Genomic DNA, 17,761 nt, shown 5'->3' with positions numbered 1-17,761 from the left:
CAGGAGTGTATCTCGCAGTCAGCAGTGAAAACAAAGTTTGAACAGCACACTATCAGAGCTAAACAGATACTAGAAACTGTGAAAAACATAATGGATTCAATAAACGTGGCAGCAGCAGAGAAAAGGTATGAATTCATTTTATTGCAAAATAAAAATTATTTTTGTGTCAATATGAATTCTTTAGACTAAGGTTTAAAATTTTTATATTATTAAATACCTTTCACACTAACATCAACCCTGTAGGTTTAGCTGATGCCTACTGGCATGTTTTTTAATGAATATTTGAAACTAAATATTTTTTTTACAACCTTGAACAAATACATCATTTACATCCCCTGGATCTCAGTATTCTCGTGTGTGAGCTGTGATTTTAAAATGTTCAGTGGCTTTAAATGTCTTTAAAGCAGTGAAAGAACCATTTCTTCCAGCAGAACTTCTCGAAGAAGTCCAAAACAGGTGACCCTCTTTTTACATTCAACCTATCACTCATCTTTCATATGTTCATACATTGAAACCTTGAAATCACTTCTTTATGCCAGTTGTGGTTTTATATCAGCTGGTAAACAAACAAGGTGATACTACCTGCCAGCCAGAAAGTGAATTTGGTAAGCATTACTCTATATGTCATACTATACTGCAGTATTTTATTCCATTTATTACCTGGTAATGATGAAAATGAATACACGAAAGTGCCAACACTAGTCGAAGAAAAGGGTAGTTCTCACAAACTTGGTATACTTGAAACAGAGATTAAGATGTTATTAGATGTTATAAGCATAATGATGTTAAGCCCCAATTGGACCTTTAAGTGGGCTTAAGTCAATCAATGGGAAGATATAAAGCATCTAAGATTAAATCCAAGATATAAAATTGGGGATTTTAAATGTATTTGATCTTGCTGAGAACAAAACTCCACTCATATCTAGGTCTGTTGCCTAATTTTGACACTTTAGCAGGAATGCATTATGTACAACATTAGAGAACTTGCAGCATATAAAACTCAAGGATCAGAACCCAGATTCTGATCTCTGGCCCTGTGCATACTGTTTCTGTATAGTGAGCTCAGTTGCTTTATTATGGTAGCCAAAGTAAGTATTCGTCCACTGGATTGACCTTAATTTTTATAAAAATATAGGACATTGAAATAAACGTAGCACAAAAAAGATGTGATTTGAGGGTGGTTTGTATAATCTTGCCTTGGGAACATATGTCTTGGGAAAAATGATCTTAAAAGGATCTCAGGCTTTTATTTTCCTATATCATCCAGGGGTTGACAAATTTTAGCAGATAGTAAATATTCTAGGCTTTGTAGGCCATACTGTCTCTTTGGCAACTACTCAGTTCTGTGGTTTTAGAGCAAAAGCAGCCATATACACAATAGGTTCATGAATGCTTGTGGCTATATTCCAAGAAAACTTTAACAGAAACTAGCGGATGGCTGGATTGGGCTTGCAGAGTGCTGTTTACTGGCCCCTGTTTATTAAGTAGACTTAATATTGAGTTAGTTCTGTTTTGACTGTTCATATCTATGAAATGGGTGGAGATTTAGCATCCTTATTAATCCTTTGTGGGATTCAGGTACCACATGAGCAGAGAGACAATTTATATCCAATCATCTGTAAAACACTTTATAAGTGAAATATTATTTGAATCCTTTTAGATGTTGAAATACAAGATTTTTTTTCTTCTATCATGCTAACAGATGGTTCAATATATAAGTGAGTGTTTGTACTTAATTTCTTTGGGACTTTAATATACCCTGAATATTAATTCCTTTTCATACTATAATAGGGTTTATTCAATAGAAGAGAGGGAAGACCAAATTGATAGACTGGACTTTATCCGAAACCAGATGAACCTTTTAACACTAGATGTTAAGAAAAAAATCAGGGAGGTTACAGAGGAGGTTGCAAATAAGGTGGGTAACATTAGCTTTGTCTTTGTGATTATAATATCTGGGAATGGAAATACTTTTGATAATGCTAAAAATGTTATCTGTTACCTTAAAGGAATATTTAAGTTTTTTTTCAATTTAATTTTTTTGAGTAGTTGGTAATCTTGTTTAAATATTTTAATATTTTTAGGTTTCATGTGCAATGACAGATGAAATTTGTCGACTCTCTGTTTTGGTTGATGAATTTTGTTCTGAGTTTCATCCTACTCCAAGTGTATTGAAAGTATATAAAAATGTAAGTTAAATTGTAGTTAAATGTTATTCAGATACAGTTTCCTTATTTTATTCTGACTCTTATTCCACTCTTTAGTGGTTTGGCCATTTTAGTGTCTTCATGGCAATCAGTACATGATTAAACTATTACATCTCCTGTGCACTCTTGTAATAAATCTAAACTATAAAGTACACAGAAGAATTATCATCTTAGAAAAGAATAAGATCATTTTAGTGTTTACTACTTTTTTGACATTTTAATAAAATCTGCATATATTCTAGAGAAAAAATAATGTGGACATTTACCATTGTTAACAGGAGTTAAATAAGCACATAGAAGATGGAATGGGAAGAAATTTGGCTGATCGGTGCACCAATGAAGTCAATGCTTCAATGCTTCAATCCCAGCAAGAAATTATTGGTAATATTTATGTCTGCAAGTTCGTGTGTAGTTTTTTCTTTATGTCTTTGTTAAAAGATTTATTATAAAATCCTTTAGATATTTTATAAAATATTATTTACTGTTGTTAACTAAAATATCATAATTCGGTTCTTTCTAGAAAATTTGAAGCCATTACTTCCAGCTGGTATACAGAATAAACTACATACACTGATTCCTTGCAAGAAATTTGATCTCAGCTATGACCTAAATTGCCATAAGTTATGTTCAGATTTTCAAGAGGATATTGTATTTCATTTTTCCTTGGGCTGGTCCTCCCTTGTCCATCGTTTCTTGGGTCCTACAAATGCTCAGCGGGTGCTTCTAGGATTATCAGAGCCTATCTTTCAGGTATATATATATATTTTTTTTTTTGAGTAGGCTTTTTATTAGGTGGTTATTGCTGTACTATACAGGTATGTATCTGATTCTACCAGTTTAGAGTCTCTTTTTAAAAACTTTGTTGAATTTATCAATTCAATAATTTTTTTAATTAATTTTTTTTTTTTTGGCTGCGTTGGGTCTTCATTGCTGCATGCGGGCTTTCTCTAGTTGCAGTGAGCGGGGGCTACTCTTCGTTGTGGTGCGTGGGCTTCTCATTGTGATGGCTTCTCTTGTTGCGGAGCATGGGCCCTAGGCACGCAGGCTCAGTAGTGTGGCTCATGGGCTTTAGGGCACAGGCTCAGTAGTTGTGGTGCATGAGCTTAGCTGCTCCGCGGCATGTGGGATCTTCCCGGACCAGGGCTCGAACCTGTGTCCCCTGCATTGTCAGGCGGATTCTTAACCATTTACGCCACCAGGGAAGTCCCTCAATTCAATAAGTTTTCAGAAAACTTACAGAGTTGTAAAACCATCGCCACAATCCAGTTTTAGAACATGTCTGTCACCCCAAAGGCTACCCTTGTGCCCATTTGCAGTCAGTTGTCATTTCCACCTCCAGCCCTACTGCTATTCAGGTTTCTCTAGCTATCATTTTTACCCTTTTGGACATTTCATATCAATGGAATCACACAAAATGTGGTGTTTTGTGACTGGCTACTTTCACTTAGCGTAATGTTCTCAAGGTTTGTCATCATGGTATATGAATGTTGTAGCATGTATCAATACTCCATTTCTTTTTTTGGATGAATAATATCCCATTATGGGTATCACACATTTTATTTATCCATTCACCAATTGATGGACATTTGAGTTTGTACTTTTTGGCTATTATGAATAATGTTGTTTTAAATACTCATAGACTGTTTTTATGTGGACATCTGTTTTCATTCCTCTTGAGTATGTCTAGGAGTGAAATTGCTGGACCACATGGTAACTCCATGTTTAACTTTCTGAGGAACTGCTAAACTGTTTTCCAAAGCAGCTGCACCATTTTACATTCCCACCAGCAGTGTATTAAGGTTCTCTTTCTCCACATGCTCATCAAGACTGGTTATCGTCTTTTTTATTATGGCAGATGTGAAGTTGTACCTAATTGTAGTTTTGATTTGTATTTCCTTAATGACTGATGATTTTGAACATCTTTTCATGTGCTTATTTGTGTATCTTATTTTGTAACATGTCTATTCAAATCATTTGTCCATTTTTAAATTAGGTTATTTGGCTTCTTATCGACTTGTGGGAGTTTTATATATATATATATATTCCAGATACAAGTCTTTATCAGATACATGATTTCCAAATACGTATGTTTTTCTAGTCTGTAGCTTGCCTTTTAATTTTCTTATGGTGTATTTTGAAGTGTAAAAGATTTTAATTTTGCTTTTATTATTATTTTTATTTTTTATTTTATTTGTTTTGGCCACGCAGCTTGCAGGATCTTAGTTCCCCAACCAGAGATTGAACCCGGGCCTTCGGCAGTGAAAGCATATAGATCGGCAGGGAATTCCCAAGGTTTTAAATTTGAAGTCCAGTTTTTTTTAAAGGATTGTGTTTTTGGTGTAAAAAAAATTTTTTTTATATACAGTTTTAATTTCATTTGAGAGTTGAAGGCCTGTTGTTTTAGGTAGACTCATTGTACGTTATGAAAATTCATTCTTCATGATATCATTGGTACATGTCACAGGAGATAATTTTCAGACCATTTTTATTTTCTTCATGTATTTATGGTAAACTCATTAATTGGAGTCATTCTTTTTGTAGATTTACTACTGTAATTTTAAAAGAGAATACAATCGAATTTTGTAAATGTAACTATTCCATTTGTAGTGGTTTAATTGCATTAATCCTCCCCCCCCCAACCTTATTAGCTCCCCAGATCTTTAGCTTCTACTCCCACTGCTCCTGCCAATCCAGCAACACCAGATAATGCGTCACAGGAAGAACTCATGGTTACCTTAATAACAGCATTAGCTTCTCTTACGTCTAGAACTTCTATGGGCATCATTGTTGTTGGAGGAGTGGTAAGAAATAATACATTTTTTTTTGAAACAGTATTTTTTAGTGTAATTGAATTTGAAATTATTGCAAAGCTACCTGCTAGATCAGGAAAAGAAAGATATATTTACTTCAGTTTCCAGGATCTATAAGATGACATGAAAAGTTGTAAGTTAAAATTAGTGAATTGGTTTTCACAAGTCTAATCTTAAAAATAAATATTTTAAAAAAATTTTAATTGAAATATAATTGACATATAAAATAGTATTAGTTTTAGGTGTATGACATGATTTAATGTATGTATATATTGTGAAATGATTACCACAACATAAATAATACTTCCTACTTTTACATCATAGCACACGAAGAAACAATATTTGTGCATTGCAGTAACAGGAATGATCCAGGTCCCTTATCTAGCCTTCTCCAAATACCAAAGGGATCTGCCTTAAAGTATTAAATATTATTTTTTGTAGTAGTTCTTATATGCTAAAAGTTTTTTTCATATCATTAAAGCATAGGTTTATTTTGGGTTTTTGTTTTGTTTTTATTGACGTATAGTTGATTTACGATGTTGTGTTTCAGGTGTACAGCAAATGATTCAGTTACACAACTATATATATCTCTATTCTTTTTCAGATTCTTTCCCCTTATAGTTTATTACAAAATATTGAGTATAGTTTTCTGTGCTATACAGTAGGTCCTTGTTGGTTATCTATTTTTTTTCTTCTTTTTTCTCTTTTGGCTGCACCACACGGCATGTGGGATCTTAGTTCCCCAACCAGGGATTGAACCTGTGCCCCCTGCAGTGGAAGCATGCAGTCTTAACCACTGGACCGCCAGGGAACTCCCAGTTAACTATTTTATATATAGTTCATTTTGGTTTTTTAAACCTTTGACCTGAAAAAATTAACATCCCTTTTTGAGATACATTAAATCAACTTACCAAATGCCTGGCAGGTTATAAAAGTTCTTGCCTGGTATTTATGTGCTGCTCCTTTTTTTGGCTTGATTTCTGGTAATTTCATATTTTCTCATAGAGAAGGAATATACATTTTTAAAAAATGGATCTGACTCAAAGATCTGTAGGGAGCCAATGAGTTTTCTAAAATGCCTTTTAGTACAATCTCCCTAGTGGTATTTTTCTTTCTCAAAGTAAGCTGTGAATTTATCTTACAGATTTGGAAAACTGTAGGCTGGAAACTCATATCTGTTTCATTAAGTATGTACGGAGCTTTGTATCTTTATGAAAGGCTGACTTGGACCACCCGTGCCAAGGAGAGAGCCTTTAAACAGCAATTTGTGAATTATGCAACTGAAAAACTGCAACTGATTGTTAGCTTCACAAGCGCCAACTGCAGCCATCAAGTACAACAGTAAGTTGAAAGATTCATCTATTTTTGTTTTAAAGCTTTACTGAAGTAGGACATACATGCAGAAATGCATAAATAAGAGTACAGCTCAAAGAATTATCACAACATGAACACATTTTATAATTGCCACCAAAGTGGAAAACATAGAATGATACCAAACAAGTGGGCTCAAAATGCATGGTGGTAAATGTAATTTATTTTTACTATTATAGCCCCGATTTGTAGGTTTAAAGGCATAACTTTTTAAAACTCAAGAGAATTTTATTATAATAATAAATACCTATGTCCACCGAGTTTACGTATCTTTAATATGTTTCATTGATTTAGTAAAAATATATAGAACTCCAGTCAAATCAATGCATAATATTCTGTATTAGAGTGCCCCTGAGAGCTGAATTAGAAAGTTTTCTGAGCTAAAGATGATTGCAATTTAATAGAAGAAACAACATGTATATAATTATAATAAAAGGTGAAAAGTAAAAAGTAATGAGAGCTTCATAATGTGAGGCTCTAGAATCTTTTTTTCTTTTTTAATCACATTGAGTATGTATTTATTTATTGGCTGCATTGGGTCTTCGTTGCTTTGTGTGGGCTTTCTCTAGTTGCGGCGAGTCAGGGGCTACCCTTTGTTGCGGTGCGTGGGCTTCTCACTGTGGTGGCTTCTCTTAGGCGCTTGGGCTTCAGTAGCTGTGGCTCACAGGCTCTGGAGCGCAGGCACAGTAGTTGTGGCACATGGGCTTAGTTGCTCCGTGACATGTGGGATCTTCCCGAACCAGGGCTCGAACCCGTGTCCCCTGCATTGGCAGGCGGATTCTTTTTTTTTTTTTTTTTTTTTTTTTGTGGTACGCGGGCCTCTCACTGTTGTGGCCTCTCCCATTGCGGAGCACAGGCTCCGGACGCGCAGGCTCAGCGGCCATGGCTCACGGGCCCAGCCACTCCGCGGCATGTGGGATCCTCCCAGACCGGGGCACGAACCCGCTTCCCCTGCATCGGCAGGCGGACTCTCAACCACTGCGCCACCAGGGAAGCCCTGGCAGGCGGATTCTTAACCACTCTGCTACCAGGGAAGTCCCTAGAATCTGAAATCACGAAGGATAGTGGATCAGCAAAGGTTTCCTAGAGGAGAGGTAGCCTGATGAGACTTGAACATCAGAATAGAAAGAGTGAGACAGAGAAAACAGATCAAACCAAAGGCAAGAACGTTGGGGGAAAAGGAATGTGTTCAGAAACGTGAGATAATTTCAGTGTGGCAGATGTGTACATAAGAAGGGGTCCATTCAAGTATAAGCCTAATACTAGGACTGAGGTTTGGATAATTAGGAACGCTGGGAGTGGTATCATTAACATTTAGCTCTAGAACAGGTAACTTTGCAGTGGTGTGGTGTGTAAAGTGGTTTAGACTCAGGAGACAAGAATGGCAGGGAGATTAAACTGTTTCAGACACAAGATCAGAGCCTGTACTAACGTAGTTAAGTTAGAGCTGTAGGGAATGGAAACAATGAGGGCACAGAATTGAGACCACTGAATTAGTTCACTCATTTACCAAATATTTATTGAGCTCCTATTTTATATAACTGTTAATTTTGATTTATTTATATTAAGATCTTTAATGAGGATAACCTGGACCTCCAAACAAAATCAGCTGAGGTTCACATTCATAAAAAGAGAATTAATGAAGCTTACTATTCATTTCATCATCAAACATTTATTAATTGCCTACCGTGTGACAATAACTATGCTAGAAGTTATGGGAAATTAAAAGTTAAAGATAACTTGTATTCTTCCTTAGAGGACTTTACACTCTAATGGAGGCAACCTCAAATAATTACTCCAGTTAAAATAATACTAGCTAAATATTAATGTAATAAAATATTAAAATAAAAAGATGCTTCATTTGTCTGATATTGGTATTTGGTCAGATAGGGAGAGAATGGAGGGGGAAAGGACCCTGGGAAAGATGAAGATGCGCAGGAGAATAGTTGCAGAGAAAAACAAGTCACTTCATCAAATTCCAGCAGTACACACCTAGTAGGCATGCTCCCAGTTGCAAAAATATAAATATAATATTTGCCAAAGTTAACATATTAACTAGCACACAAATTAAATACAGCCCTTTTGTTCTAGAAATGTGGTTAAATGTTGCTATAGTTTAAAGTATTTTTGACTGTCACAGAAGTTCATGAAATTTTCTTTCCTGTTCTCAGTAATTTATATTTATAGGCAGGGGACAAGAGTAAGGCTTATTATGCTTCTGAAGAAATATACCCATCCTTCGCCTTTTTATAGCTTATTCATATTCACAGCAATATGGCAGAGTAATATTATTACCCACTGAGCATTTGTCTTGAGGCCAGATGACATTAAGCCCACAGTCATATTAAGCTTACAAGTGCCATACCCTCCCTCATACCATTCTTAGCCGTGTTCTTTGATACCTTATATTTTGGGGAATTTTTTAAACTTGTGATCTCTTTTTTTATATAAGCTTCAAATTAAAGCTTATTCATTTTAAAAGACATTCATGACTGCTGATAAAATTATTTTTTATTTGAAGGGAAATGGCAACCACTTTTGCTCGCCTGTGCCAACAAGTTGATATTACACAAAGACATCTAGAAGAGGAAATTGCCAGATTATCCAAAGAGATAGATCAACTGGAGAAAATACAGAACAATTCAAAGCGCTTAAGGTATTTGAACCTTTTTTCCTCAATAATACGAACATTTATTGGTTTCATTACCAAAATATAATTATGTAAAATCACTAGCAAATTTATGTTAAAATTTTTGGCTTTCTGCATTGGCTTAATTGTAATTTTGCAATTTCAATGAAAGCTAATTTGAACAACAAAAAAACAAATCTGAATTTAAAGGAATTTTTTAGATCTAAGCTTATAGCTCTATGTTAAGCTATACTGGTCCTTTTTCAGAGCAGAAGTTTTGTAATTAAAAGTATGAATTTTCAGTCCTACATATCCAAGACCCATAGCTTTTCTTCTCATTGGGGACTGTTAGGTATACTTAAATTTGAAGCAACGGAAGTAAACAAGATATCCTAATATAATGTGGAATTCTGGTTTAATATGATTTGCCATGGATTCTTTGGAGTCTAAATAAATTGTGCTTTGGGGGTCAAGACCAGAAGTGTCACCACGAGATCTATACTTCGTGGCAGTTCTTAACTTTCAGCTTATTACCCATTAGCTGGCTCACCTACAAGTCTGGTAGAATCATTAAGCGTCATTTACTTCCTGCTGCTACTTACCAGGGCACATGCTACATACAGTTGCCTGTATAAAAACAGTTTGCAACTTCTGCAAATTGGAGAGGCTGTCCTTATGACATGGATTTTGGGACATTATACTTAAAACACCTGTGATAGTGTCCATCCCTGGTATCTTAATCTGAAAAGATTAAGATTAAGCAGTCACATTCTCATTGCATCTCCATTTCAGGGTCTCTGAAAAAGATGACTGCCTACCACTTAAACCCCAGCATCACTTCACACACACAAATACACCCAAATGAATTTCACATATCCATTGCTCCTATTTTAAGTTCATCCCAAATACAGCTTTTCAAATTTGGTGAAACTATATCCAATAGAAATTTTTCTTTAACCTAGGTAGGTTTTTTAATATTTTTTTCATCTTGCTATAGTAAAAAGCCGTAACTGATAAAATAGATTATTGGTACTTACGTAGCTTTCAAATTTTGGCAGGACTGACTTGAATAAGTATCAATATTTTTGATCTGCTAATTCTTCTAATAGGAAAGTTTAGAATAATATTAACATAATATTATAAGTTTAGAATATTATTAACATAATATTTGGAATCTCCCTTGTTACTAAATTGGGCTTAGCCATTCAGATATAATTTAACTTAACTAATGCTTCAGGAGCATTACCTGAAGAAATATACAGTGGAGTTCACATGAACATTTAACTTATGACCTTGACCATATGCACTTAGCAACAAACAAAACAGGACCAAGAAAAGAGAGAAACTCATTTAAGTATGTGTTTGTGCCCTGGCAGAGTATGAGAATGGGAGATTCAAACCTGCATTCCCCTGTCAATTTACATTCTGTTTTCCCTCTTGTTATGGGCATTTGGCTGCATCAAGTACAATTTTAATATTTAAAAAAAATATTTTTGGTAACTATGGTCCTTTGACATCTGCCAGCTACTTTGTGTATACATAAAGCCACTTATTCTACACTTTATGCTTAATGGAAATTCAAGAACAATTATGTCTTTATGTGACTTAGGATGTAACTCCCACGTAAGGTGATATGACTCCACTGTCTCTTAGGCTTTTCATTCTTATTAAAGATTTTATCTTAGTATACCTTTCTTCTGGCCATTGGATTCTGTGTTTATTGCAAAGTTACAGTAGCACATATAATAAATGCTTTAAAAAGAGTTGATGATCTGAGTTCAGACAAATGTAGCAACAGCTGGCTAGTGATTTTTTTTTAAGATTTGCATGGGATGCATTTTTTCTCATTGACCTTTATGATAATTAGATTGGTGTTTTATTCATTTTTTTAAATTAGAAATAAAGCTGTTCAACTTGAAAACGAGCTGGAGAATTTTACTAAGCAGTTTCTACATTCAAGCAATGAAGAAGAATCTTAACAATAGAGATTGCTTTGGTGATCATGATAGGAGAAGATGGAACTTGGAAGATTGGGACAGTTATTTTTATGAAGTGACTTTAAATATGAATTATACTAACTATACCTAAATAGCAAATCCTTGAGTAGATCCTGGTATTGATCTATCTCAGGGTGTGTGCATTTCTGAAAAGTGTTGTGATGTCTCTTTAGTTTTAATTTTGGGTAAAGAAAAATCCTTTGATATGTGAAAATGATGAATTAGTTTAAAGAACCAACTCTCTGACCCCTGAGGGGTGGGGCCTTGCTCTTAATTAGGGCTCTCTTTGTTTTTGATTCTGAAAAACTCTGCTTCCTGGCATCCAGGAGTTAGAGAGTGCTCCTTTCATCTTCTTTCTCAAAACGAATTTTTGATGCCTATTTCAATGGGAATAGTCACATTTTTGTTTTATAAACTGCATTGCTCTAACCACAAAGGAGTGTGGGATGTTCTTGAGTGTATTATTTATGCAGGTTACAATCACTTTTGCCATCCTAGCAGGTATGTAAACCACTAATAATGCTTTTTACTACTCCCTCTTTTATTCCCATTAAAATTGATGTAAAACAGTACATAGGTTTGTTATTATAGAGTCCTTATAAAGGTATTTGGGTCTAAATAGTTTTCTCATGTTTCTCAAGAAACACTTCCAGCTTCAACTCTGATTCCAGTAAGGAAAGCTTTCTCAGTTTTAAGAGTTAAGTTTGAGTGATAAAAAATAGCCAGAGATATGGGAGATCTGAATTTTGGGTGGCTACAGTCATGTACAAATGCTGTTCTTTAGAAAGTATTTGCCAAGGATACTGCTGGGTTGTCCCCCGGAGTGGCTTTTAAACATTTAATTGTATGAATTTGACAGGTCACGGTTAAAAATTATTATGTTTTTTACCTTAATGAAATGTTTATGAGTTCAAGTATTGTTTGTTTCTGCTAAAAACTAATAGAAAACTTATATGGAAACATTAAAAAACTGACAGTCTAAGGCTTTGCTACACAAAACGTAGTTTTGAGGACCACCAAATCAGCATCACCTAGATGCTTGTTAGAAAGGCACAATCCCAGAAGACACAGCACATTTGCCCAGTATAGTTTATGCTGCTTTTCCATGGGAGGGATAACATTTCATGCTTTTTTAATGCTCAGTACTTCTTTTTCTGTGCCTTTAAGGCTCCTGGATGCTATTCAGTCTTTTCACAACAGGTGCAACACTGTTTTCCAGGATATTTTAAGGAGAAAATAACATTTAGGCCACAGAAGCCTTTCAAAAATATTTTTATGCAAATCAGATATTAGAATGCAATATTCAAATCCAAATAAATATTCATTTATGGCTAATATTGTTGCTTTATAACCAAAAAATGATACAAGCCACCAAGAAGTGGGATTAGGTAACAATTGCAACATGAAAAACATGTCTAAGACTGGGTACTGCTAATTAAGTTTACAATTTCAAGGCCTTAATCTTTTTTTTTTTTTTTTGGCCTTAATCTTTATACGCAAGTACTTGAACTTTCGAAATAGCATAGTGGTTTGGTATCACCTCATTAGTATAGTACAGTGGTTCTCACAGTTTAGTCCCTCAGTCAACAGTAGCACTACACTAGGGAGGTTGTAAGAACTACATTCTTGGGTCTCATCCTAGACCTACTGAATCAAATACTAGGTTTGGGGACCAGGAATCTCTGGTTTAACAAGCCCTCAAGGTGATCTGATGCATGCTGAAGTTTTGGAACTACAGAATAGTGGTTCTCGTGTAGTAAGTTTATACTAAGTTTTTCATCACTAGTTTGAATCCAGTTCCGCCTGATCAAGCTTGAAAATATGAGTGTTGGAAATGGGACACTAAAATAATGAAGCCCAGCCTTTATGCTTAGGGATAGTAAGTGCACCTATGACCAAGCCCATGAATTATAAAGAATTGTAGCTGTTACCGTTCAAAGTTATTGCACATTTACTTGACTGTCTACTATGTATGTCTGCAGGATTATTTATAAACTTTGTGTAACCTTCAACTTTTTACAAAACTAGATTTTTTATAAGTATGCAAGGTGAAAATAAAATTTGTTTGCCTGATAGTTGATAAATGTAGCATTTATACTGGCATTTAGTGAGTTTTAATCTTTTAATGATTTTTATGGCTATCTTGGGGAGACCGGCTCATCTTGTTCCTAAGGGAGCTTTAAGGGAAAAAATGACAATTTTGCTTTTTGATGAAAATCTGTGGCCTTTTAACAGTAGGCTAACATTCACAGTACTACAGAATAGGTCAGTGGCACTCCAATCTCTTCCTTGCTTCCAGCAGCCCATTGATTTTTCATGAAGAAAATAATTGCCAATGTTTAGATAAAGGAATTAGAACTGAACATGAATTATTGGGCTTGGAGTTTAGTTCTGGGACTTAAAAGTAATTCTACTAAAAATCAAAACATGCTACATGAAATCTGTTAAAAGCACTTTATTGATTACAGTATCAATTCACAGCAACATTATTTCACAGAGCTACTGTACAGCTAAAGGAACGAATTACTGCAAGAAGGATTCAAGAATACTGTTAAATCATGATACAAGTCCATAGTTTGGTTTAAAGCTTTTTTCTAAGAGCTTTAATCTAATACATTCACCTTTCCCACAAACTACTGATATTCAGATTCACTTGGCCACAGCTGTTGTAGAAACCATTCTAGGTGAAGAAAAACATTTTAATCAACTTAAAAAACCCACTTAGACGTGAATGCCTTTGGATAAAAATATGCAAATGCAAGTGTTCAGATGCTTCTTTGAAAAGAGAAAACAATAGGATAGAGCACCATTGTGTAAGACACAGAAAAGGCTTGAAATATCTACCAAGTATATCACTGAAGTTCTATTAATTAAAAAATACTGTATGATGTAAGATTTTGTCAGGCACATTTAACACCAGTTGAAACATATAACCAGCTTTTTCATATGCTGCATTAATCAACTATTTTGTAGGATCAATTGGATTTAAGAAAAAAGACTTAGGAAATTTTATCAACATGCAAACAGATTTGCTAAACACAAGGTGTACCATCATTCTGATTAATAAATTACTTTTAAAACAATGCTAGCTTAGACATTCAACTACAGACCACTTTACTGAGTACCTATTATAACCAATATTTTTAAATACAGCACTGAATTTAAGGCAACTTACAATGAACAATGGGAGAAAAACTAGTAAATATGAAGGGTACTTCACATTCTACTTAACCTAATTTAAAATACCAATTTTATTCACTGTGCTACCATTTCTCACAAGATAGTCTGACTGGTGGGTGTTTTAAAAATTCTAACAGGAGGTAGGAAACACTTTAAAATTTTGCTTTCCACAGTGGCAAAAGGGAAATTAGAAACTGAACATAGTACTTAATTTAAAAATGTTTTTAAGTCTGACTCACACTGTGAAGATTTTAGAAGGAACATCTTTATTACTAAAATCATAGGTCCATTTGGGAGATTGTTTAATCACTTTCCATTAACGTTTAAACACATCAACAGGTAAGCCGCAAGTATTCAACTGTTATACTTTAAACTGAGACATTCACCAATGATCAAGCATAAATTTCCCCGAATGTCTTCATTTTTAAAAGTCTTAATAATATTACTAAATCTAAGACATCAAAAGTGTTGGAGAAGGTTAGTTATATAATATTGGCACAGTATTTTTTGTTTTAGCAACAATAAAAATTTCACTTTGTCACCTAGAGAAGCCAAGATCCATTTCTCTTTCAATATGTTAACTTTAAAATTACTTAACATATTCCAGAAGCAGCTACCTCCGTTATGTCTAGGAAACTAGTTTACTATCATCATGCAATATTAATCAGTTCAACTGAGTCTAAATTAAAATAAGGAGATTGCTTACTAGGCTCTCTTGAAGATTAAGTATACTTAAGTATCTCATGAAATATTAAGCCTAAATCTTTGCCTCTCTGAAGATGGAATTCAATATGCTGTTGTAACCACAGACTCAACTATAAAAATCTGAGCTAGGGAGGGATCTTGGATATTTAGTCTAAATCTCTGATAGCATAGCTGCCAAAAATGAGGCCTGTCCATCAAAGTGGAGGTGATGTTCTTGCTGATAGCACAAAGTGCTTTCTTGAGAAGGTTTATGGGAGGATTTGCTGAAGCACATGGCAATCACTCCACTTTGTTTTAGAAAAGAATATGTGCCTTTAAAATATTCTTGCCACATCTTAAAAAAAACTGTTCTTTATGAAGTGATTAAAGACTACAAATACACCTAACTGAGGCGCATGACGTTTAAATGTTTCTTAGGTAAAAAGAAATCAGGCACCAGAACTGCAATACTGATAAAATTCCTTAAAACTACTTTTGGCCATATTTTTTTTAAGTTTTGAAAAACAGATTCAAACTGTACTGTGCTTCTACAAATTATACTGACTTTAGGAAGTTCTTATGCACAAAAGAATTAGACGAGCAGATGAACTCAAACTGCAAGGAAACAAATATTTAGCAACTGGAACCCATATCACTAAACAAAGGTTTAAGTAGTAAGTTAATGTGGTAATGAGGTCACCATTCGGTCATATGTATAATACGGTCATAATAGCCGTAGCAGTGGTTAATTTTCAGTTGCCTAATACATATTTAATTATGGGAATTGCTTTTTAACTATCTACAAAAACTTTAATAACATTAAATCACTTTTATTAATATTTTGAAGACCACAAACTTCTTATAGTCTGTGTGCCTCTGACTAAAGTATCTTGTTACTAGAACCACTTTCAAAGTAGAGGAGATACTCTCTTTTTATATATATAAGGCTATTTTGCACATGGTAGAAGTGCTTTCTTGAAGAGGATTTTGGAATAAATTGCTGAACTACATGGTAAACCCTCACCCCTCTCTGTTTTTGGAAATGAATATGTCCCTTTGAAGTATTCTTGCCTTATCTCAAAGAGCTTCTCTTTATGAAGTGATATAAATAGTCCACAAACATTAACAGCTAAAGTTCATAGAAATCTTGAATGTGTATATAAATATACATTCATGCCTGCCATCTACAAGTCTGTTTTTTTGGTCCTATATCTTAATCTTCCTTTTCCCATTTTATTCTTTTTAGTATCTTAAAACATTTACTGATTTCATTATGGTTGATGCACTTACTAGCACATCCACAATATAAAAATGAAAATTTACAAGTAAAATTTGGGAGTATTTAGGTTAGGGTTACAGGTGATCAAAAGTTAACAGACCTATCTCAACAGTTACTGACAGACACAGTTTACTGTTACAAAACACAATGCACTTCTACATCAGAAAAACCCCACGACTTTACCATCAAAGAAGACTAACAATCTTCTACTGTCAATCATTTAGATTATTTTTAAGAGAAATCCAAGGGGCAAGGATCTCTGTTTAAGTTCAAGGGGGCCTGTTCTAGTAATACACACATTATTATATCACTGACAAGCAGAGGAATTGCTTAGTATTTTCCTCTGACTCCTTCAAGAACTGCTCTTAGAATCTTCTTTTGGCTTTAAAGTGGGGGTCACTTTGATCTTGGTATCCTTTGAAGCAAAACCACTTAGAAACCAATATTTTGTGCTAATGGGAGGAAATATTATAGAAGATCAAAAAGCTTGAATGTCTGCTTTTTAAATTTTTGAAGGCACGGGGAGTTAACATCAATTCAGATTTTATATTATGTGAACAAATTCATAAAGCAACCTTCTTAATGATTATAACTAGTCAGACCTGGTGATTGGTTAGATTTTATACTTCTTTGAAAAACAATGCCATCACATTATTTTTCCTACCTAGATACACATTGATGGAGAACACTGGGAAAAACCCTTCAGATGCAAGGACAGTCCAAATGTTCATCAATCTTCTGAAATGAGTGCACCTTACAAACTCAGTTCTAGAATATGAAATCAATAGGAAAGCCCAGCTATTTCGAATGCTACCTAAGTGTCATTTGATCATAACCAGCTTTTTAAAATAACAAGAACCATTCTCACGTGATTACTGCTATCTACCAATTAATATAATATGAGTTTCTTATGTATGTCTAAAATTTCAGAGTGAGATCTCTATTCCCTGGCCATCAGATTATGTCCCCTTCAAAAGACTAAACATGAGCACTAATTTAAATTGATAAGATGGCAGAGGATATTGCAGAAACTAATGATATTCACAAGGACTCCCCTCAGTGGTACCTAGGCCTGTCAGCATTCTTAAACAGTAAGCAACCAGGATCTCTTTTAGATCAAAATGGTCGGAATACAAGGAGACTTGCTTCAAATATCAGTACACACATCAGTGGTATCACTTCCATCTATTACTGTGCCTGGTTCCTCCACTACAAAACTCAAAACTATGACACTTTTTAAGGTATACAAGGTTAAAAATGTAGTTCTTAAAAAATGCAAACACATACTCTCAAACATGATAGGCTGCTATAATGTGTACATTCTGTTCTACACAAAGAAAAAGAATTAGACAGTACAAGCAAAAATTCATCACGGTTAAATTAGCTCAACTCCTCAAATTAATACACTGGTTCTGATCTCAGCAAGCACCTTTACCTTGTTTTCACCTTTTTTTGTTTTGTAGTTTACTGAAAGCTTCTTTTTGTATATAATAATCTTAATAGAAAAATCTTCACCTGCAAATATAAGGTAAATTCTTTTTCACAGCTATAGGCTGTAGTACTGATTTCTCCAGGTATCAGTGGAGAACAGAAAATTTGTGCTG

General features: G+C 34.4%; 1 protein-coding gene across 1 annotated transcript in view; it reads left to right on the top strand.

Moving 5' to 3' along the window:
- MFN1 (mitofusin 1) overlaps positions 1-10,996 on the top strand; it is a gene marked incomplete at both ends in the record, with an annotated part of 31,205 nt that extends 20,209 nt beyond the window's left edge. The window contains 9 exons of the mRNA XM_079705328.1: positions 4-125; positions 1,792-1,918; positions 2,085-2,189; positions 2,486-2,588; positions 2,728-2,957; positions 4,856-5,008; positions 6,162-6,358; positions 8,910-9,044; positions 10,915-10,996. Coding sequence (XP_079561454.1) covers positions 4-125; positions 1,792-1,918; positions 2,085-2,189; positions 2,486-2,588; positions 2,728-2,957; positions 4,856-5,008; positions 6,162-6,358; positions 8,910-9,044; positions 10,915-10,996 — 1,254 coding nt within the window. The remainder of the gene's footprint in view (positions 1-3; positions 126-1,791; positions 1,919-2,084; positions 2,190-2,485; positions 2,589-2,727; positions 2,958-4,855; positions 5,009-6,161; positions 6,359-8,909; positions 9,045-10,914) is intronic.
- Positions 10,997-17,761: the final 6,765 nt, after the last annotated feature.

The sequence above is a fragment of the Hyperoodon ampullatus genome (assembly GCF_949752795.1).
Source record: "Hyperoodon ampullatus genome assembly, chromosome: 5".
NCBI lineage: Eukaryota > Metazoa > Chordata > Mammalia > Artiodactyla > Ziphiidae > Hyperoodon > Hyperoodon ampullatus.
This window is presented reverse-complemented; position numbering and strand designations above follow the sequence as displayed.